Here is a 24535-nt window from a genome sequence, read left to right as displayed (position 1 = left end):
CAACTTTCACTATGACCTGTCATGCTCATTACCACTGCTGCTTATACCTGTCCCATCAACCATGTGCGCCTTCTCTCTTTAGGCCATCTTAGTGCTCTAGCTATAAACTGAGGATTGAAGACTGCGTTTCCACATCTGCCACATAATTTTTCTTCATTTGCTCTTAGTTTTGAGTTTCTATAACATGTGCTCATTCAAATAAGTATTTCTCCAGTTCGCTATCTATATAAACTCTGAGAATATTAATTCAGTGTGAAAAACTACAACTTAAGAAATTAAATTCAGTATATTAAAAGATGCTTTTAAAAGCAGATTAAATTGGAAGACATCTTGGCACACCATATACAAAAATTAATGCAGAATGAACCAAAAACCTAAATGTAAGACCTAAAACTATAAAACTCTTAGAAGAAAACATAGGGCAAATTCTTCATGACACTGGATTTGGCAATAATTTCTTATATATGACACCAAAGGCATAAACAACAAAAGAGACAAGATGGATTTCATAAATATTAAACATTTTTCTACAACTAAAAACAATATCCAGAGTAAAAAGACAACACACAGAATGAGAGAAAATATTTGTAAATCATGTATCGGATAAGGAACCAATATGCTGAACACAGAACTTCAAAAACTCAAAAAAACCAAACGACCTGATTAAAAAGTGGACAAAGGATTTGAAGAGACATTTCTTGAAAAGGAGGAATAAAAATGGATAATAAGCACATGAAAAGATGCTCAACATTACTGCAAAATCATACCCACTAGGGTAGCCAATACCAAAAAACAGAAAATGAGTGTTAACAAGGATGTACATGGAGAATTTGGAAGCCGAGTGTACTGTTGGAGGGAATGTAAAATGGTACAGCTATTATCACATAATCTAACAATTCCACTTCTGGGCATATGCCCTAAAGAAATGAAGGCAGGATCTCAAAGAGATACTTGCACACCCATGTTCATAACAGCATTATTCTTGACAGTTAAACCATGGGAGCAGCCACAGTGTTTACCAACAGATGAATGGATAAGCAAAATGTGGTATATACATGCAATGGGATATTATTAAAAAGGAAGGAAATTCTGACAGAAGCTACAACATAGATAAACCTTGAGGACATTATCTTAAGTGATATAAGCCAGTCATAAAAAGACAAATACTGTATGTGGTATTTAGTGAAAACTATAGACAAAAAAATAGAATGATGGTGGCCAGGTGTTGGAAGAAAGGAAAAATGGGGAGTAATCAGCTCAGTTTTACAAGTCAAAGAGTTCTAGAGGTGGATAATGGTGATGATTGCACATTATAAATGTATTTAATACCAATGAGCTGTATACTTAAAAATGGCTCAATGGTAATTTTTATGTTGAAGCCAAAGGCTATTACACATGGCGCCCCCTGGAGGGTGGTGCAGGTGAGGATGAACAGCCCCAGGCTAAATAACAAGATTATCAACAAAATGTCAATGGGGGTAGACTCAGATAGGAAATAGAAGGGGCTGCAGAAGTAGGCCCGAGGTTCAGCGTCTTCAGGGATTATTCAGCGTTTTTGGGAATTCAGCATTTTTCAGCATTTTCCAAGATCCTGCGATTGCAAGGTCAGCTATTCCTGCCCCTACCACACCAATCTAGATGCTAGTCTAGCAGCCAACCTCAGAGGAGAAAAGTTCAGTGGCTTTGCAGGTAACTGAGCAACTGAAACTGTTCCCAATTGTGCGGCTGTTACAACCTGGAAGGGAAGGTGAAGACCCAGAGCTGGGTGCCTCACTGAGCTGCTATGTTAGTGTGGGCCGTTTGTCGGGTTGGGTCATTTGGCTGCTGCAATTGTTGTTTCCAACGTCTCTTGTCTGGTACTGTGCTGGCACATCTTGGCAGCTCCTGTGAGCATCTCCTGTTATGTCTTCTACTGTCTTTGTGAGTTGGGTCCCGACCTATTGTCTGGCTGCTACATGCTCCAGGCCCTCAGTGGCAGAAAGATGCCATCTTAGACACCTTTTGTTTAGAACTTCAAAACACTGGACACTGTTTTGGGTCACAGCCATTTGTGGTCTCAGTGACTCTCTGTTTTCCTTTGTTAAATAAATCCCATTATTGTTATTCTCTGCACCTGAATCATCTTGCAATTGTACACGCAAGTGAAGAACTCAGACAGTGACAGGTAAACTATTTTGGGCACTGCCCTGGGACAGTTTGTTTTTTTTTTAAGATTTTTTTTATTTATTTACACAAGAGCTAGGGTACAGGCCAGAGGTGTGGGAGGGTGAAAGGATTCACCAGAGACAGAATGGGGTGCAGAACAGGCAGATGGACCAAATGCATTGGTGAGGGGAGCAGCGGGAGCAACAGGAGAGGTCTGCCACGCCTTGTGGGTTTCTTCCTAGCCAGCCGGGAATCAAACCCGCACTGCAGAGGCTGCGGACAGCTTCATAGTGCTGCACTCAACCCGCTGCACCACCAGGGAGGTGCCCTGAGCCAGTTTTAGTGCCACTTATTGCCCAGTATCAATTTGACATTTTCACATGCATTGCCTAAAACTATGGTACTTAGCTCTTTCATGTTTGTCTTATTCTCCTAAGGGTGCTGCAAGTGATTCAGGTTGTATTTTTTGTTTCCAGAGTACACGCACTACAAGATAAATGGGTTTTAAAAAAAGTGAAAAACTTTTTGGTTGAGGAATAAAAAAAGTTCCACTAAAAAACATGGACTTTGAGGGCCTCCCTTGGTGGCGCAGGTGGTTGAGCACCGTGCTGTGAAGCTGTCCGCAGCCTCTGCAGCACAGGTTTTATCCCAGCAGGCCAGCTGGCGAGTGTCCCACATGGTGCGGCAGACCTCTCCTATCTCTCCCACTGCTCCCCTCAGCAGTGTATTTCGTCAGTCTGCCTGTTCTGTTCCCTGCTCTGTCTCTGGTGAGTCCTATCACCCTCCCGTGAATCTGGCCTGTACCCCAGTTCTTGTATAAATAAATAAATAAATCTTAAAAAAAAAAAAAGCATGGACTTTGAGTTGGGTCATAAAAAGTATAGGATTTTAAATTAAAATACTGCAAGTAGAAAGGACAGCATTAGTTTAGGGACAGAGGAGGGAGAAAGAAAGGACTATCTGGGGAGGAGGAAGTAGTTTGGTTTGATTTAAACAATGGACATTGTAGCTGAAGAACAGAAGGTAAGGTTTTGGGTTAGACTGAAAGAGAACTTGTGGCCAGGATTATGTCGAATTAAGGAGTTGTAAATCAGGAGGTGAGTGGAAATCGTGGAAGTTTTTAGGGAAATCATGAAAGTTTTTAGGGAAGCAAGTTTAATTATCACCACTGAGTTTGAAGAAAATTAAACTGACAGGAAAGTACACAAAATGGAAACAGGAAGACTGGAAGGCAGCATGGTGTAATGTTTAAGAAGACGTTGATGACAGATGGAGCAGTTTGTATTCCAGCTCTGCCACTTACTGTATAACTAGAGCAAGTTATTTCACCTCTTTGGATCTCAGTTTCCCCACCTGTAAAACAAGGTCAATTAAAACCACCTTCAAGGCTGCTGTGAGATTAAATGAGATGATGCCCAGAGCCTGGTCGAGCTATTTAGTATGTCTGTTAAGATACAAGTAGGAAAGAGAATGGAAGGTTCATCAATTGTGTCTCATAACACACGGTATGAACATTTGTCTCGGCTCCCTAGTAGTAGCAGCATCAAACCCCACATGGTTCTGCACCTGAGTAATGGGAAAGCAGTGGCAATACTGATGAAACTCTAGGAGTTATTTAGGGCTAGAGGAAAGGATTTCATTTGTTTTTTGACAGGTTTAGCTTAAAAGGCTAGAAAGTTATACAGTGGTTATTCCAAGTGCATTATCACTAGTTGGTCAACAGAAAGGGGGGACTGGTGCAGAGACAAACTGGAACAGGTTGTCAAAGCTAAACCAATATATTTAAGAGTCATTTACAAGGAGGAATTAAAGCTGTAGAAATAGATGAAACTAATAAAGAATATAGAAGAGTCTGAAGACAAAGCCTCAGTATGCCCATTTTATGGATATGAGAAAAAAGAAAGGACACTTTGAAAGAGTCAAAGATTATGTGGTCAGGGGAACAGAATAGGGATCCAAGACAGTGGAGACTCCTTGTCCACTCTAAATGATTAGTGGGAAAACACTCTTTCCAACACTGAGATAGTGGGAACCATTCTCTAGCGTTTTCTCCTACTCTGAGGCATGACCATTAAAATGGCCTAACCGCTTTAGTCATATCAGATTACCAACAGTGCTTACAGGCAACACTCCTCAGGGATCTAGCACAAACACAATTTTCAGAGGAAAGTAGAGCTCTCTAATGTTTAAAAGTAGTAAAGGAAATTTTATATTAAAAAAAAAAGAAAAACAGGCAACAGCTGTAGCTTTCAAGGACTTTAGAAATGGGCCCAGAGTTTAGCAGAGCAGTTTGATTTCTGCAGAGATTGTATACTTCAAAACATTTTAATTCATGGAATGAAATTGTGTGTGGAAATGATGTAATATGACATAAATAAAATTTAAGTTGGCTTATACAAATAAAGGCAGTCAAATTATTCTTCAATGTATCTGTCTTTGTCTGGAAATAAATATATAAATGTTTGTACCTAAACAAATAAACAAACTGAAGGCTATATTTCAAAATACTAATTTGATTCTCCTTAAAGGAGAGGCTTATAAGTGATTAAAATGTTGTGCCTCATGCTTTTCATTATTTTCCAAGATTACATACTACAGTAGAATGTCACTAAATTTGAAATATAAAAAATGCATTAAAAATTAAACAAAGCAATCCATGTTCTCATGACTTACATGCACCGAGACTTCCAAAGAAAGAAAATAAAATCATACCTCACTGTGGCTTGTTGTACCATAAAATACTTTGAAAATGACTTGTCAATAATTGTCTACATGCATAAAAGTCAGGAAAATTTTATAAACTGAAAACCCTTAATGTCTAACCTTACAGTCAATTTTAAAGTTATTATTGGGATGCTAGGGATTGATTTTTAAAGTCTGTATGTAATTCAATAGATCTTTCAAAAAGAGAGGTTTTGAGACAGAAGAAAGTTTGCTCAAGTTAAAGTCATCTGGCTTATGTGATGTGAGAGTGCAGGGTGTTCCTCAGGGCACAATGCATGGAATCTCTCTGGTGGAAAGCTTTCTCTCAGTCTGTGACACAACCATTAATGTGTCCTGCCCACTTTATTGTCAACAATACTTATAGGAGACACTCTCCAGGAATACTGCACAAACACAAAAGCTTCTACAACTACAATGATTCCAGTGGAGAAACCCAGAAGGCCCAGGGTAGGAGCTGCATTGATGTAGCTGAGTCATGAATTGCTGGCTAAAGAATCAATTACCTTAGCAATGCTCAGAGGCCCATGGGGATGGGCAATGTAATTTTCAGAATGTACTAATGATATAAAGTGACAGAAATGAAATTTGTGCTTTGATGGATTCTGGCTTAGGCCTGCTCAATAAGCATGGCCCTTCTTGCAGTAAGAAAAAGAGGAAAATATAGTCAGTGAATTTTATGCTTGCTTTTTTCTTCACATCTATGAATTTCTTCACATCTATGTATTTCTCAATTATTTTGTCTTCATTGTGCTCAAGATTGGCCATGAAAGCTGAGACAAATAATGCTTTAAACATTTTGTGTTCACAAAGAGAAAACTTACCAGTTTCAATCCTGTTCTCAACATCTGCGTTGACTTTTGATGAAGAACTCTCATCTGTCACACAGTTTTTCACTGTCTTTTCCCTAGAGCTGCTACATAGAATAATTTACTTAAACTCAAAAGAAGACATCTAAGATCACTAATAAATGCTATTTTGAAAACATGATCAGATTTTTTTTCAGATGCTCTAGAACATATTATTTTCACAAATATTTCAGTTAAAGCCATTTTTAAGTCACTATTTTTTACTGAGAATAATGAGAAGATAGTATAATTCTGCCTTTAAGGTACAAAAGCCAGAAAATACAGAATTTAGATACTATTTTCTTTTTTTTTTTTTTAAAGATTTATTTATTTATACAAGCACTGGGTACAGTCAGAAGCGCGGGAGGGTGAGAGAATTCACCAGAGCCAGAGCAGGGAGCAGAGCAGGCAGAAGGACTGAAGTACACTGCTGAGGGGAGCAGCAAGCGGCAGGAGAGGTCTGCACACCATGCAGGACCCTCCTCGGGTGGCCGGGGCGCAGCCGGGGATTGAACCAGCGCCACAGAGGCTGCTGGCAGCTTCACAACCCAGCGCTCAACTGCTTTGCCACCAGAGAGGCTCTAGATACTATTTTCTTGACAAACACTTAGGTCTGAATGATTGAGGGAATAAGATACTTTCCTTTGTATTAAAAACTCATAGGCCACCAAAGGGAAAATTCTGCTACCAAATATTATAGCAGAGACAACTGTAATCACTAGCTAGAAAAACAGACAAAAAACCCCACAAGTATTAGCACTTAATTGATATAGGTATCTTAGGAAGTACAGTAAGTACAGACAGCCTAGACCACTTTATACCCACTGGATATTTAATTATCTGTTATCGCCATTATATGGGTTGGGGAAAATACGACTCAGAAACGGGCTTAAAAAAATAAAAACAAACTTCACCAAAGGTTGGAGAGCTCGTGAAATGTCAGTATAAAATTGGCACTTTAACCTTTTACCTCTGGTTCTGCAATCACTATATAATAACAGATAAATGATGGAGCTAATTAATTTCTGTACTAGAAATATTATTCAGTTATATATTAATTCTTCTCTGTAGTTCTATAGAACCTAGGGTACCAAAAAGCTTTTAAAACAGGAGTTAGGGGCCTCCCCGGTGGCGCAGCGGTTGAGTGCTGGGTTGCGAAGCTGCCAGCAGCCTCTGCAGCGCCGGTTCGATCCCTGGCTGCAACCCGGCCACCGGAGGAGGGTCCCACATGGCGCGCAGACCTCTCCTGCCGCCCGCTGCTCCCCTCAGCAGTGTCCTTCGGTCCTTCTGCCTGCTCTGCTCCCCGCTCTGGCTCTGGTGAATTCTCTCACCCTCCCGCACTTCTGACTGTACCCAGTGCTTGCATAAATAAATACATAAAAATAAATCTTAAAAAAAAAATAAAAAATAAAACAGGAGTTAGTTTTCAAAAATATATGCAAATAATTTTTTAAAAAAACATTTCATTTCTTTCTACAGCAGGGTGAGTTCTATACTATATAAATTAACCTTGATGAACCTGACTTTTAAAACAAGAGTCAAGGTCCTTATTTTCATGGAGATTATGTTTTATAGTGGAAGGGAAAGACAATAAACAAAAATCTCATTTTGGGGAAGAAAAATGGCATGAGGATACATTAAAAATTAGTATGTATAGGAAACAAATTACTATAAAGTATCATGCTTTTATTTTTAAATTATTGTATATGTATTATTTTACATATAAACATACACACCCCTAAGACTAATAGGATATTTACCATAATATTAGTGTTTATTTCTGGGTGGCAGAATTAGGAGTTATTTATTCTATTCCTTATGTTTTTTTTTCCCCATACTTTCCAAATTCTCAACAATACTTTTATCATCAGAAAAAAATATACTAATAGACTTAAATGTGTCTAAAGGATCACACAGATGTCTGGGAGGATCTACACCAAACTTCACTGCAGTTAACTCTTAGTATAAAGATACAGGTGATTTTGAATTTTTCATTGTATTTTTCTGTATTCTTTAAATTGTAATGGACTTCTATTTTTTCAAAAATAATACAACTACTTAAAAAAAAAAGTATGGGTCTTGGGGGAGTAGAATGGTATTTTAGTAATAAGAAGATAGGATTTTAGTAATAAGAAGTGGAAAATCTACCATTCAGATACTTTAGAGCTCTAAGATGTTTACTTTTGGTTTTTGAGAGAAATGCATTCCTCCTCATTTTTACCAAATGTATCTCTAATTACCCTGCCATGATAATGCAATTCTCCTAACTTAATAACAACATGTACTGATTTATAACTCTATCAAGAAAGGGTTGTTGAGAACTTATGGGGATGATAAATTATCTCAGTATCCCTATGAATAAATGTTGAATAGCAAATTTGGAGAATTTGCAAGTATATCTAGAGCAGACCCAACAGTTCAAAAAAGCAGAAATGTTCCCACTGAGGGCCAGATTCCCATCCCAGATAAATCTCATGTTGAATAAATACTTTCACCTGAGGATTCTTATATAACTTATGGACATTTCTGCTGGAAAATGAAGCAAGTTAAGCAAGAATTTACTACCCGTTATGTTCACTAATCATACGATAATTTCTGTTTGCAAAGAATCTTCTTACCTTTTTTCCACCTCTAAAAGAAAATTTTCACTGTTGCCCAACATACTAAAATGCATCTTGGCAGCTTTTCTCTCACTTTCACGTACAGTTCGATCATCTGGAGGCAAAAACCGTTGTTTGAGCATGTTTCTTTTTTGGCGTAAACAACAGAGGGTCAGAAAACCATATATACAGAGTGAAATCTAAAGACCATTCTCAGCTTCTCTTGTGAAACAGATCACAAAATAATGCTATTATGTTGTCACTGGAGCAAGCAGTAACTCACCGAGATCACAGGGATACCATAGCAACAACTGCCACACAGGTAGGGGTAACTACCCCTGCGGGATAGTAGAGCTTGGGTAACAAACAATGCAAACTTAACACTGAAATTTAAGACTAATGGTTATGCTGTTCTCTGAAAGACTTTACTTAGTTTCTCCACATTAACTTTCCCAAGGGCAATGCAATGCTGACTAGCTAAGAAATGTATACTCAACAATACAATTATAAAGAAGTACAGTGCAGTCATTTGAAGGACTTTGAAGTCCAGTCATTTGAAGTCATTTTTGTTCCTTGCAATCAAGCCCCCAGAGTTGTTCTATTAGTTTTCTATTGCTAATACAGTTGCAAAGTTGGGGCACCTGGAAAAACAAATCTCAACCTGGAAACTTTCTGTTGGGGAGGAAGTGGTGGTGAAACCATCAACTGAAGAAAACTAAAGCTGGAAGTAACTGATAAAATCATAGATAGTCACTCAATAAACAATAAAAGGAGTCGTCATACATCCTGCCAACACAAAAGAGTTACATAAATATTGACTAATAAACAAAACTATCCTGCCAGTGCACACTCTGGGCCAACATCCAAAGGTTAGGAGGCAGCTGGTTTAAAGCAAGATTCTGGGACAAGGAACAAAGGAGGAGGGTCTCACCCAGTTTCTCCAGGGTTTGTAGTGTGTACACAGCAAAGAGCCTATAGTCCGTATCTTTCCTGACAACAGGATTGAGTCTCAAATCTAGTTCTTTCAGGAAGGGTAAAGGCTGTAGGCGGGATACCTCCACTAATGAAGGAATGTTGTTATAATATAAATTCAGGTCTTGAAGTGAACATAAATACTGGATTCCCTGCAAGGAAAAGACCACATTATGAAACTGTATATTGGTAAGGACTAGGAATCTCACCAATTAAGGTGGAAATATATCTATTACTTTTCATCATTCAACATGTATGTTACCAGTCATCCATGAGAAAGGCAGCACTGAAACACCCATTTTAATTGCCTGAGAATACTGGCAATTAAACACTGTGGCCCATGGGCAATGGATGTTTTATTTATTACATAATTCGCAAATTTCCATACATTTCCTCCTTTACCAAAAATGACATCCAAAGTCTCTACTTCGGGCCTCCCCGGTGGCGCAGCGGTTGAGCGCTGGGTTGCGAAGCTGCCCGCGGCCTCTGCGGTGCTGGTTCGATCCCCGGCTGCTCCCCGGCCACCGGAGGAGGGTCCCACATGGCGCGCAGACCTCTCCTGCTGCCCGCTGCTCCCCTCAGCAGTGTACTTCGGTCCTTCTGCCTGCTCTGCTCCCCGCTCTGGCTCTGGTGAATTCTCTCACCCTCCCGCGCTTCTGACTGTACCCAGTGCATGTATAAATAAAACAAAAAACAAACAAATAAATAAATAAAACATGCCTCTAAAAAAAAAAAAAGTCTCTACTTCTGTTGTTCCCTAAACACTCTCCCAAACCAATGCTTCCTAGTGGTACCCACTTTTGCACTTCTCGTACCCTTGCTACAACCATTCTCCTGACCCCAATTTACAATGGGATGGGAGGTAGGCAAGAGAGATGGTTCTAGGAAAGAAGGCCATGGTAGGGGGAAAAAAAGTGTAGGTGTGTGTCTATATACATGAGGCCTCACTTTTGGGTCAACAAACTCCATGGGAAAATAGAACAATGCTATCTCAATGTCTCCCCTACTGGACCAAAGTCTAGAACTCCCTTGGTCCTTGTTTCCCTTTCCAGAGTTACTATCACCATACACTCTTCCTGCCCACCCCTCAGTTCTCCTGGGTTTAAATATCTTCCCTTCTTTAGTTCTCCTTCTAGATTTAGCAAACTCTACTCTCCCACTTAGCTGATAACAGTACAATCAGGAGTAGGAAACTCAAGAGGAAAAGCTGCATTTTTTGTCCTTTGCTGAAACCTAGTATTGGAAATAATAATTTAATTTTCAAGTATTTTGGCTAGCTAGCTGCTAGCCAAAATATTCAAAATATGAACATGTACAATCATATACTTTTAGTAGTAAAAAAAATAAATTCTTACCATAAAAGAAACTGTCATTAAGAATTATTTCAGAAAAGTAAAATTATTTTCCATCATGTATAGTGTTACTGTTCTTCTCTCATTTAAAATTACTATTTTCTCATTGTAGTAAATTTAGGAAAATCAAAGATATAGACAAAATATTTTAAAATAGAACCTTGTTTACATTTTGATGCCTTCTGGCTTTTTAGAATTTCATTAACTTCTACACTGTGAAAGGGTGAGTGGTGAGGAAGAATTATCAGCGCCTCTGGCTCCACTCTCAGGGCAATTCATTATTAGGATGGTCTTTAAATGTATCTAATGTCCCAGCTCAAGTAACAATTTCATGTCTCCCACTGTAAAAGTCAAGGAAGTGATTTTTATTCTCCTCTCCCTCTTCCCAGTTGGCATGAATTCATATATTCCCCAAAGCAACACTAGAAATAATCAGAAAACATTTTCCCCCTGGGAAAGATTAAGCAAAATGATTTTGTTAGAGATGAATATATGCAGATAAATCATAGCTGCAAAATAAAATGTAGAAAACTAACATTTACTAAGTGCCTCCTATATGGCATGCAATGTGCCAAGAGTCTTGTATATGTTATATTTGATTACACATGCTAATTTGATTAATCTTCACAGCAGTTTTTTTTACCCAATTTACACACGGGCCAAAAAAGGAAGTACAAAACCAGCAATGTTCACTCAGTTGGTTAGCCAAAAAAAAGAACAAGCAAAAACACACATGAAAAGAGGCTATCTAGGGCCTCCCCGGTGGCGCAGCGGTTGAGCGCTGAGTTGCGAAGCTGCCCGCAGCCTCTGCGGCGCCGGTTCGATCCCCGGCTGCTCCCCAGCCACCGGAGGAGGGTCCCACATGGCGCGCAGACCTCTCCTGCCGCCCGCTGCTCCCCTCAGCAGTGTACTTCGGTCCCTCTGCCTGCTCTGCTCCCCGCTCTGGCTCTGGTGAATTCTCTCACCCTCCCGCGCTTCTGACTGTACCCAGTGCATGTATAAACACAAACAAACAAATAAATAAATAAACAAACATGCCTCTATTAAAAAAAAAAAAAAAAAAAGAAAAGAAAAGAGGCTATCTAAGCAACTCTGTATTAACAATTTCTGAAATTAATGGGCCAAACACAAACAGCTGCTACCAAACAGTCTAATAGTGACCTTGCCAACTTAGAGATTCTGCCTTTAGAGTCCTTGTTGGAAATTTGGTCTTGCTTGTGTTTCCTCTTGTACAGTTCTTAGTTTTAGACGTTGAGACTGGGTCTGGCTTATGTTGTTGAATCAGAATTCCCTAAGAAGTGCAAAATTGGAGGAATAACCCAGGAGGTTTGGCAACCAACCTGCATGGCATCTGTGAATCTTGTTTGCTGAGACTCACACATCCTACCTAAGTCTGCTGTCATCCAGTTTCCTGCCTTGCCCTCTGCTCTATCATCTCCTATCCTGGAAATACTTCTTTGTTTTCAAGACTACCACTTCCTCTCCCTCCTAGAAAAAGCCAATAGTAACAACGCAAGGCAGTGTTCTTCCGTGTGTGTTCCATTCACCTACATCAGAACCCCTTGGATAGATCCTGAGCTCACTTGAAACCTGCTAATTTAGAATCTCTCTCAGAGCAGAGTCTAACAATCTGTATTTTTACAAGTGCTCTTCATAATTTTTTACACACATTAAAAATTATCCTATTGCCCTAGGCGGTTATAGTTTAATATAGTTTCCTCTAAGTATAAAAGGATTTCTGCCCAATATTTTAAAATAAAAAAATTTAAACATAAAGCAACATTAAAGAATTATACAGTGAATAGTAAAATTCACTTGGAAACATTCAAAAGAAAGACCCTATGTTCTCCATGGTGACATTATCTATTTCTTCCCATAAAAAAAATAATAACAATGAACTGGCAAGTCACAGAATATAGAACTTACCTTCAGGCTAGTGATCAAATTTCTTGATAAATCTAAGGATCGGAGGTTTTTAAAATTTATGAAGGCATCACCAATGGAATGAATTTTTCCAGCATAAGACCCCTGCAATGAAAGAGACTCCACCAGTTCTGAAAAGAGATCATCAGTAGATACATTATGATCTCCGCTTGGCTAAACAGCAGAGTCAGTGAAATAGGTCTTCTTTCCTCCCATACCCCATCTGTGAAAGCCCTACATCTGAAGCTCATGAGATCAGATCTTCCTTTTCAAAACAGCAACATGGTCTAAGACAGTGATACCAGAACTTACAGAATTCTTTGCTTCTCTAATTACACTAAAGGATGTAGAAAAAGTCTTTAAATGTTCTCAAAGTGATAATAATCCTCCAAGAGTTATCAAAACAAACAAACAAACAAAATTTAGCAATCCCACTGCTATGACTCAGCCCTGTAGATACAGTCATGTGTCACTTAATGATGGGATGCATGCTGAAAGGTGTTAACTGATTGCTTCGTCATGTGAATATCACAGTATAATTACACAAACTTAGATGGCAGACCCTCCTACACACCTAGGCTATATCATTATCTTATCAGGACCACTGTCATGTATGTGATTTATCACTGACTTAAACCTTGGTAAGTAACACAAAACTGTAATATAAAATTTTGCCAGGATAATATAACACATACACAGGGTGTCATCGGCAGTAAGATTTTAAGATAGTAAAAAAGAAAGAACTTTCAAAAAAAACGTCGAGGAGCCCATCAGTAGAAGTATGGAACTAGATGGCTTACTGTACATTGATATAGCAGACAATGTACTAGACCTGCGGCCTTGTACAAATCACTTTACCTCTCTGGGTATCGGTTTCCTCGTTTATAAAATGGAGACAATAACACTAACTCATAAGATGTTGTCAGCATTAAATATATATACAAAACTTATAATGTCTCATCTGTAGTAAACGCCACCCATGTATTAACTATTGTTATGCATATATTGAAAAGAATGAGGTAGATCCGTGGATGGCCACATAGAGAGATGGCTAAGACAGAAAAGAAGGGAAAAGTATGACTTTGTGTGAATGTGTGACTGCATCAAGAAAAAAATGAGTGGGAGGGGGAAAAAAGATAAAAGAAAATGAGTGGGTGTGTACAGAGAAAGTAATATGAGTTTATAGATGTGTATATATGTAAATATGTATATATGTCTATACTGATAGATATAGCGCTCTCTCTCTCTCTCGCTCTCTCTCAATAGAGATAGTCAATTTGACTTCTAACAGGATCGAAAAGAGGGACATCTCAAAATAATTGTCAATAGGACAATTGGCAAGTTGGTGGACAAACTGAGAATAGCAACCAAAACTTGAAAGACTCTGCAGGATCCAATTTGCTGGTGACTGCCAGGGAACAGGACTGAGAGAAGATTTTATTGTGCTGAAGCAGTCAGGGCCCCAGAAACTCTACAATGTAGTAACATTTAGGATCCCTTTCAAGACAACACCCATATTAGGGATAAACTGGTGGGAGTAGAATTCACAATGACTGTAACAGAGACAACAGGTTTAAAGGAAAGGAAAGGTCCAGATACAAGAGGAGAAAGGAAGCAGAGACCGTCCATCGCAGGAAGCATAAACCCTAAGTTTTAGCACTTTGTGAACATAACAGAAGAGGGAGCTCCAAAACCTTGAAACTGGAAAAGCTATTCAGGTTCACCCTTTCACCGAGAAGTAGAGGAAAATTTAATTCACTTTAGCAAGGAGACACAGACAAGTATTAAAGTCAAATTTTACGTGGAAAAAAAAAAAAAGAGCAGAACACCCCTAAAGAACCAAAACACTCCAGAAATATACACCCACAAAACAAATAAAATTATACCATAACATTTCAAAACAAGCATAGAGATAATGTAACAAAAAGTAGTAATTCACAAAGCTGGGTTCTGGGACCCCCAGGTTTTTGAGACATGTATAAGGGCCCAAAAAATCAAAACAAATTTTTAAAATTATTTTCATAATAATATTAAAACTTTGGGGCCTCCCCAGTGGCGCAGCGGTTGAGTGCTGGGTTGCGAAGCTGCCCACGGCCTCTGTGGCGCCAGTTCGATCCCCAGCTGCTCTCCGGCCACCAGAGGAGGGTCCCACATGGCGCGCAGACCTCTCCTGCTGCCCACTGCTCCCCTCAGCAGTGTACTTCGGTCCTTCTGCCTGCTCTGCTCCCCGCTCTGGCTCTGGTGAATTCTCTCACCCTCCCGCGCTTCTGACTGTACCCAGTGCATGTATAAACAAACAAATCAAACAAACAAATAAATAAAAACATGCCTCTATAAAAAAATTTTAAAAAAATTAAAATTAAATTAATAATATTAAAACTTTGTATAGATTTTCCACTGTGTTGTCATTTGCACTTATGGTACAAAGAAAAAACTCCTGGGACCTCCAGGTGAATCAAGACAATGGTACCAAATTCTACTGGTATTGTAGTCGTCATAATGTACACTTCCAGTTTTTTAAAAGACAGTTTCAATTTGCATGAATAAATAAATCTTTAAAAATATATATATATAGGGCCTCCCCGGTGGCGCAGCGGTTGAGCACTGGGTTGGGAAGCTGCCCGCAGCCTCTGAGGCGCTGGTTCGATCCCCAGCTGCTCCCCGGCCACCCCGAGGAGGGTCCTGCATGGCGCGCAGACCTCTCCTGCCGCCCACTGCTCCTCTCAGCAGTGTACCTCGGTCCTTCTGTCTGCTCTGCTCCCCGCTCTGGTGAATTCTCTCACCCTCCCGCCCTTCTGACTGTACCCAGTGCTTGTATAAAAAAATAAATAAATCTTTAAAAAAAAAAAAAGAATTCAGCCTGTCTCTTGTTTAAAATATATATATCTAAAAAAATGCCCTAGAAAAAGCAGTTACAATGTAACAAAGGTTAATTTTATTAACCCTTCATTTTACTGACCCTGAGGTACATGTCATTTTTTATATGGTGTGACTAAATGGGAAGTATGACTGAAGCTTTTCTGCTGCAAACTTAGGTGTTGTGTGATTTTTTGAGACGTGAGCTGAACTAGCCACTTTTCTATGGAATACCATTTTTGCCTGAAAAAAAACTTGACATCCTATGGTTATTTGGACTTGAAAATATGCTAGACATTTTCTTAAAAGTAAACAGTCAGTCTGTCACTTCAAGAAAATGGCTGATAGTGCTTGTCAATTTTAATACTTGAGCTTCCAAGCAAAAACTAGAATTTTTGAAAATCAAATCATGATTGTGTTACAGATCCACTTAAATGAAATATACAGCAATGGATTTTTGACCCAGTTGTTATGTCATATCTAAGAACAATATCCACAATTCTTTGAAAAAGTTATTAAAATATATCCTTTCCAAATACATGTCTGTGTGAGACCAGATTTTTTAAAAATATATTTCAAACAAAATGACATTAACAGATTAAATATAGAAGTGTCAATAGATATGATCATCTGGCTGTCTTTAGTTAAGACATTTAAGAGATTTCTAAGAATAGAAAACAATACCATTCTTCTCACTATTGTTTTATAACAGAAAATATATTTTTGAAAAATAGTATTTATGTAACATGCAATAGGTGTGTTAGTTATCTTTTAATGAACAAATATTTCAAAATTTACCATTTCAATTTCTAATATGGCAAATACTAGTAGATATAGTTCATTTAACAAGAGCTCTTTGATAACCTCAATAATTTTTAAGAGTGTAAAGGAATCTGGAAATCACAAAGGTTGTGAATTGCTGATGAAAAAGAAGATTTGAAAATAGAAAAGACAGAACTCTTTAAATAATAAAAAATAGTATTATAAGGTAATTTCAGAAATGAAGACCAGAGCAAAATTAAACAAACACACAAAAACCCAACAAAACAATTCCACTTTTAGGTATATATATGCAACGAATTTAAAGGAAGGACTCTAACAGATATTTATTTGTACATCATGTTCACTGTAGTATTATTCACAACAGCCAAAATGTAGAAACAACTCAAATGTCTATCCACCAAAGGATGCATGAATGAACAGCATGTGGTATATATACCCATAAAATACTACTCAGCCATAAAACGGAGCACCAGCATGTTATTTTGTAGAAATCAACAAACTGATTCTAAAGTTTATGTGGGAAGGAAAAAATCCTAGAATAGCCAACACAACCTTAAAGAAGAAAAACAACAAAGAGAACTGATACTACATAACTTTGAACATGAATTATAGTAATCATGTCAGGGTGGTGTTGAAAAAAAGATACAGATCAAAAATAGACTACAAAAATAGATCTACCAAGATATAGTCCAAATATAGATCAAAAATAGAGTATAAAAATAGACCTACCCAGATACAGTCCAAATATAGATCTTTGACAAAGGAACAAAGGCAATTCAATAGAAAAGGTTACTCTTTTGACAAATGGTGTTAGAACAACTGGACAAAAAAAGAAAGAAAGAAAGAAAGAAAAAGAACAATAATCTAGACACAGACCATACAATTTTTCACAAAAATTCAAAATGGTTCTTAGCATAAAACACAAAACTCTGAAGCTTCTAAAAGATAATTAAGGAGAAAATTTAGTGATCTTGGGTTTGGCGGTAAGTTTTTAATGTAACACCAAAAGCATGAACTATAAAAGAAAAACTTGAAAAGTGGGATGTTATGAAAATCTAAGCCTCTGCTCTGTAAAAGATGCTGTAAAGAGAAGGGAAAGTCAAGATGCAGAGTAAGAGAAGATATATGCAAACAAAACACATATCTGAAAAAGGACTGATAGCCAAAATACATAAAGAATTTTTAAAACCAACAATAAGACAACAAAAAAGCTAATGAAAAAATAGACAACAGAAACCTAACCAAAAAGATACATAAATGGCAAAGATATGAAAAGATGCTCAACATCATTAAGTCATTAGGAAATTGCAAACTGAAACAATGAACTGCTACTACACACTTATTAGGACAGCCCAAATCCAAAACACTGACGCCACTAAATGTTGGGAGGGATGTGGGGTATCTTAGTCTGTGGGGTATCTTAGTATGTTAGTCTAACAACGTACTAAAGAATGGGTGGTCTATAATCAAAAATATTTATTTCTCACAGTTCTGGAAGCTGGAAATCAAGAACAGGGTGCCCACATGATAGAGTTCTCTGGAAAACTCTTCCAGGTTCCCAACATCCCCATCTCTTAATATCATCACATTGCACACTATAATATCAACATATGAATTGAAATGAATGAAACATTTAAACCATAGCATGGGAAACTCTCATGTGTTGCTGCTGGAAATGCAAAGATTTGCATTTCTGGAAGACAATTTGACATTTTCTTACAAAGCTAACCACAGTTACTGTATGAGCTAGCAATCATGCTCCCTGGTATTTACCCAAGTTGAAACTTTATGTCCACATAGAAACCTGCATGTGAAAGTTTATAGCAGCTTTATTCATTAGTGCCAAAACTTGGAAGTGTCCAAGAGGGTCTACTTACTTATAAGTAAACGTAGAAATAAACTATGTTCCATCTACACAGTGGAACAGTATTCACTAATAAAAAAAAATGAGCTATTACATCATGAAATGACAAGGAGGAACCTAAGATATGTATTGTGAAAGTGAAAGAAGTCAGTCTGAAAAGATTACACAGTGTAATTCCAACCATTTGATATTCTGAAAAAGGCAACAGCCAAAAAAGATCAGCGGTTCCAGGAGTTCCATGAGCAAAGAGGAGGAAGAACAAGTGGAGACTGGGAATTTTCAGGTCAATGAAACTTTCTGTTTGATACTGTAATGGTGGACACAATACTTCATATTTGTCAAATCTGGTAGAAATGTACAAAAGAAAAAGTCAACCCTAATGTAAACTACAGATTTTAGTTAATAATAATGTATTAATATTGGCTAATGTGATCACACTAAAGCAAGGTAATAATAGGGGAAATTAAGAGGGGACGTTATGAGGGAGATGTGAGAGGAGAAAAGTATATGAGAACTATATTTTCTGCTCAATTTTTCTGTAAATCTAAGTCTATTAATTAAAAAAAATTATCTTTACATGCTAAAATATGGATACACCTTAAAAACATTATACCAAGTAAAAGCAGTCAGACACAAAAGGCCATATATCATATATGAGTCCGTATATCTGAAATATCCAGAACAGGGACAGCTACAGAGGCAGCAAGCACATTCGTGGTTTCCAGGGGTTAGGAGGGCTAGAAATGAAGAATGACCACCTAACTGTACAGGGTTTCCTTTTGGATTGATGAAAATGTTCTAGAACTAGATAGTAGCAATATTTGCACAATGCACTAGGTGACAATGAATTATATACTTTACATTTTATATAGAATATAAATTACATGTTGGGAAAAAAAAAGCAAAACCAAAATTTTTTTCCTGGCTTCTTGGGACAGCTTCTTGGCAGTTTTATTGGGGAGGGGAAGGAGAGGTTCTGGGTCAATTTTGATTTTATCAGTACCGAACAGCTCCTCTCATGCCTTTCACTGCATTCTATTCTGAAAAGCAGATATTTTAACATTTTAAAGGGAACCCAAATTATCATTCAAATGATAAACTGCCACAGGGCCATTCTTTTATGATCCATATGAAGTGCAGGTCTTTTAAGAGATTATGCATTTGCTTCCAACATTTATATAGAACAAAAACAAGGAATATAGAACAAATCAAACATTGCACATCATAGATGTCAAGAAAAACAGAACAATCTTCCAAGTTTAATATATGGGCTACATAATCCCAATAGGCAAAAACATGAAAATAACATATCAAGTAATCTATAGCAAGAAGCCATTTATAGTTCACCTGGGAGTTGAATTTGTAATCTTTAATAAGCTTGTTTATAATGATGATGAAAAAGTTTCAAGTAACTGAAACGCAAAACAAAAAAGACACCAGGAATCAACTTGAAAGATCTCCCACTAGTTGAAGTTGGGACAAGTTCAACATTAATTATGATAATAACTGCAATGGGTTGTAACACACCAAAACCATTTAAATCCATGAATTTATAATGATACAAAGAAAACAACCTCCATTGCTCACCTTTGGAGGATGCTAAGAAAACAACTCATTCTTCCAAAAGATAGTAAATAAGGAGAAAAAAATGGAGCATTTATCCTGCCTTTCCAATATAAATTGTAAGTAAGGATAACCAAATAGTTGATGTCAGGAAACTTCTCTTTATAGAAGTATTACAGTTAATAAAAATGAAAGATAAGAATTAGAAAATTATCATTTTGTAATCACTAATGAATTAAAGGACTCTAGTTAGGTGAGGTCATCCACTCTCCAGGTTTTCAATACCACCAATTTGCTAATGTCTCCAAATTTTGTATCTTTAACCTGACCACTCCTTGAGATAGCCTCCGATATCCAAATACTTAGGAAATACCTCACATTTGAGTGTTTCATAGGTATTTTAAACTTAACATGCTCTTGATTCCCCTGCCCCAAACCTGTTTTGCTCACAATCCTTGCTCTCTCCCTCTCAATAAATAGTACCACCATCCATCACACAACAGCTTAAACCAAGACTGTTATATTTGAATCTTTTATTCATTTTCTACGTTAAATCCTTTCATAAGTCCTATGCCATCTACAAAATATAACTGAATTTTGTTGTCTTCTTTTAATCTCCATTGTCATCCTCCTAGTCCCAGCTATTCATTCTCTTCTCTAGACTACTATACAGGTTTCTAGGGAGTGAGAGTCATATTTTAAAGATTAGTATTAGATCAGGTCACATTCCTGCTTAAAATACTTTAATGGAAATTGATGATCTGATTGTACAATTCTTAAGAGAGAATAAAGGGCCAAGAATAGCCCACACAATTTTGAAGGAGGAAAAAAGAAGGTAAAGCGAGAAAGGGCACAGACTTTACTTGGTATTAAAACTGACTGTTAAGCCATGGTAATTACAAAAGTGTGATATTGGTGGAATAGCCAAACAAAATACAACAGAACACAGTCTAGAGATAGACCCCTGTTCACAAAGGAACTTAAATAGCAGACATACCACTACAAATTGGTTGCTGGGTATTTGGTGTAAAAAAATACAATTATAACATATCACACATCATATATAAAAATAAACTGCATCTAGATTAGACTTAATGTAAAAATCAAGGTAGCAGAATTTTTAGGGGAAAAAATACAGGAACCTATTACATCAATGTAGGGAAAATTCTCATAAATAAGACACAAAGAGCACAAATCATACTAGAAAAATAAACTTGACTACTATAAGGTGAAATTTTTCTGGATGATAAGGATGACAAGGAACAATGTAAAGATATATTAGAATTTTTTAGTATAGAGAAATATGAAAAAGAAAACAAATAAAAAGATCTATAATTGCACCAAGATTCTCCATTTGTTCACCTAAAAGTCAGAAATACTTATTACATAGCCAGAATATTCCAACAGTACAGGAAAGTGCAGAATAAAAATAAAGTTCTCTCCAAAGGTGACCACTGTGGTTTCTACAGAATTTTATAAAGCACATACCAGCAAATTCATTTAATTGAAAACTATCTACCTTACATTGGTAGTAACATGTATTTTCCTTGAAAGCCAAACTACACATATGCTGTATTTCTTAAAAAAAAAAAAAAAGATACATAAGTGCATATTTGTAAAAGCAATAAGAAAGGTATGGAAAGAGGGAATAGGAATAATATTCTTTATTTTAACCCTTTTGTACTGTTTGAATTGTCATAGTGTGCACAATTTTGCTATTAAAAAGCCTTAATGAAAACAAGCAAACAAAACTAAGTGAAAAAAAATCTGCCACTTATTATTCTATCTGGAAAATGAAAGGTCTGTGAGCCTCCTCCAAAACCAAATTGACTGGGCCTCCCTGGTGGTGCAAGGGGTTAAGACGCAACCTATGAAGCTTTTTGCAACCACTGCAACACGAGTTCGATCCCCAGCCAGCCAGGGAGCTACCCACGTGGCGCAGCAGACCTCTCCTGAAACACTCACTGTTCCCCTCAGCAGTTTATTTCAGTGGATCTGCCTGTTCTGTTCCCCACTCTGTCTCTGGTGAATCCTCTCAACCCACCCCCCCACCCACACCTCTGGCCTGTACCTCAGCTCTTGTATGCATAAATAAATAAATCTAAAAAAAATCAAATTGACTAAAGTTTTTATTTTAAAAAAATGCAAGAAAAAGTGCAAAAGTGTGCCAGGCCAATACAGCCTTTTCTGCCCTTCCTTCCTTCCATCCCTCCTTCCTTTCCTTCCTTCCTTCCTCTCTTTCTCTCTTTCTTTTTTTTTAATTCAAAATCACTGAATTTTATTCTAGTTTAAATCTTCATTCTATTTGTGATCATGCCCCCTTTATTCATCCCAAATATTATTTTTTTCTAGATTGCCTATTGCAAGGCTTTATTTTTTAATACAGCCTTTCTTAACCAACCTTTAAAATAGTGTTTTTGAATGCTTTTGAAAGTGTTTGGAAAAGAAAAATTAAACTTGAAATACCTACATCAATTTGTACTCACACCAAACCATTATTTTTGGTGATCTGAAGGGGGTGAAGGAAGGATTTCCAGAAGCAGGCAAACTGTGTACCCTCTTTATTCTCACATGTAATATCTGTTACTAGAACGCACTAATTTCAATAAAAATAATTTAAAATAAAACTACTAATATGAGCCAAGTTATTTCATATTCCACAAATAAAAAAAACGCTAGAAGAAGAAAAGAAGAAAACTTTTTGTTATGTTTAAAGCACAGGCTCTGGAATCCGAATCCTGAGTTAATAAACCCTGGCTGCATCACTTCGGGCTGTGCAAGCCTCCACATACAACTTTACTCATCTAAACATGGAAGCAATAGCAGCATCTGCTCCAGAGGCTTATTAGGGGATGAAATAGTGCCAGGCCCTGTCATCAATGGTGTCGTGAATTTGGGGAGAGTAAAAGTTGAAATAAGAGTGCTGATAACTTCTCCAAAATGTGTACTTCTCCGAAACTCAGAGAGCAAGTGGTGCGAGCAGAAGCCCAGGTCACTCAGGTTTCCCCTCAGGAGTCGGGCTGGGGCGCAGACCTCACACCTCAAGCGCCCAGCGGCTACACCAGCCACCGCGTCTCCCAAAAGGGAGCTCCACGTCCAGGAGGTTCATAACTATGACGTCGTTTTCTTGAGGTGCAGGCTGGACAGGGCAGGTCAAGCCCCCCAGGCGGGAAGCTTCAGGAACTGCCCCATTAAGGCTCCTGGTGCCGCCTCAACAGCATCCCCACCTCAAGCGCCCTGCTCCCCGCAATGGCCCTTTCGGGGCTCAGGGTCCTTGCACTAGTTCACACGGTCCGGGTCCCTGTGACCCCGCTGCAGCGTCCTGATCCCTTTTCTTAATCTTGCTTCCTTTTCTCCACCTCAGACTCGTTCCTCAGTTCCCCGCCCCAGACGTCCCTGGGACTCCAGCTCCTCCATACCCACCTCAGGATCAATTTTCTGCCTCAACTACCACTTGGAGCCTCAAAGACCCTCCTCCACCTCGGGGGCGTCCGCTGCGGCCATGGTTCCCCGCCTCTCCCTCAGGTCCCCCCCACCTCTTCCTCAGGTCCCCCAGCCTCTCCCCCAGGCTCCCGGTCTCTCCCTCAGGGGGTACACCACCCCCCCCCCCCGCCTCTCCCTCAGGCACCCCCCCACCCGCCTCTCCCTCAGGACCTCCCACCTCTCCCCAGGCTCCCGGCCTCTCCCTCAGGGGGTTCCCCCCCCCTCTCCCAGGCTCCCCGCCTCTCCCTCAGGTCCCCCCGCCTCTCCCTCAGGTCCCCCCGCCTCTCCCTCAGGTCCCCCCGCCTCTCCCTCAGGCTCCCCGCCTCTCCCTCAGGCCCCCCCGCCTCTCCCTCAGGTCCCCCCGCCTCTCCCTCAGGTCCCCCCGCCTCTCCCTCAGGCTCCCCGCCTCTCCCTCAGGCCCCCCCGCCTCTCCCTCAGGTCCCCCCGCCTCTCCCTCAGGCTCCCCGCCTCTCCCTCAGGCTCCCCGCCTCTCCCTCAGGTCCCCCCGCCTCTCCCTCAGGCTCCCCGCCTCTCCCTCAGGCTCCCCGCCTCTCCCTCAGGTTCCCCGCCTCTCCCTCAGGTTCCCCGCCTCTCCCTCAGGCTCCCCGCCTCTCCCTCAGGTCCCCCCGCCTCTCCCTCAGGTCCCCTCGCCTCTCCCTCAGGTTCCCCGCCTCTCCCTCAGGCTCCCCGCCTCTCCCTCAGGTTCCCCCGCCTCTCCCTCAGGTCCCCCCGCCTCTCCCTCAGGTTCCCCCGCCTCCAACTCAATTTTCTCCCCTCAGCCTCAAACCCCGCGCTCCCGACCCGGCCCTACCGGGTTGCTCCAGGGTCAGTGACCCCAAGCGGCGGATGCCCTCCTCATCCAGCTCCCACTGCTCCGCCATCCCCGCCCGTCAGCCGCGCCGCTCACCTGCCGCCTCCCGCGAGACCGCTCCGCGCGCGACAGGCCCCGCCCCTGGAAGGCCCCGCCCCAGATAGGCCCCGCCCCGGACAGGCCCCGCCCCCAGGCAGGCCCCGCCCCCAGGCAGGCCCCGCCCCTCCGCGCGCGCTCGGGAGCTCCCAGGGACCGTTATTGTCGGGGTCACGCGCCTGCCCCCGCGCCACTGGAGCCTGACCATGGTAGGAATCCGGCCCTGGGGGCCCAGGGGCACCCCAAAACCAAAACGGCGAGTGGGGGTCGTTGCGGTCAAGGGTCAGGGCTGTGGGTGGGGCTGAGGAGCGCGCTGGGGGCGTGGGCCTGCCTGGGAAGGTGAAGGCCGCGCCTGCTTTGAGGGGTGAAGTGCTCTGGCTTTAAGGCTTCGGGGGCCTCCAGGTCTGAGGGGTTGGGATGCGCAGCTTGCCCCTTGAAGGTCTTGCATCTATCTCCTTGCTCGGGGATGCTGGCTCTGCGGCGCGGGGGTGGGCACATGGGGCGGGGGATCCAGAGCT

General features: G+C 39.9%; 1 protein-coding gene across 1 annotated transcript in view; it reads right to left on the bottom strand.

Annotated features, from left to right (window-relative positions):
- The window catches only part of LRRC36 (leucine rich repeat containing 36), a gene marked incomplete at both ends in the record, with an annotated part of 50414 nt that extends 26423 nt beyond the window's left edge, over nt 1-23991 (bottom strand). Inside the window, 5 exons of the mRNA XM_084256548.1 lie at nt 5691-5779; nt 8333-8429; nt 9246-9438; nt 12565-12692; nt 23922-23991. Coding sequence (XP_084112674.1) covers nt 5691-5779; nt 8333-8429; nt 9246-9438; nt 12565-12692; nt 23922-23991 — 577 coding nt within the window. The remainder of the gene's footprint in view (nt 1-5690; nt 5780-8332; nt 8430-9245; nt 9439-12564; nt 12693-23921) is intronic.
- Nucleotides 23992-24535: the final 544 nt, after the last annotated feature.

The sequence above is a fragment of the Talpa europaea genome, assembly GCF_964194135.1.
Source record: "Talpa europaea genome assembly, chromosome: 16".
NCBI classification, from domain to species: domain Eukaryota; kingdom Metazoa; phylum Chordata; class Mammalia; order Eulipotyphla; family Talpidae; genus Talpa; species Talpa europaea.
The sequence above is the reverse complement of the archived record's forward strand: the minus strand, read 5'-3'. Positions and strand labels throughout refer to the sequence as shown.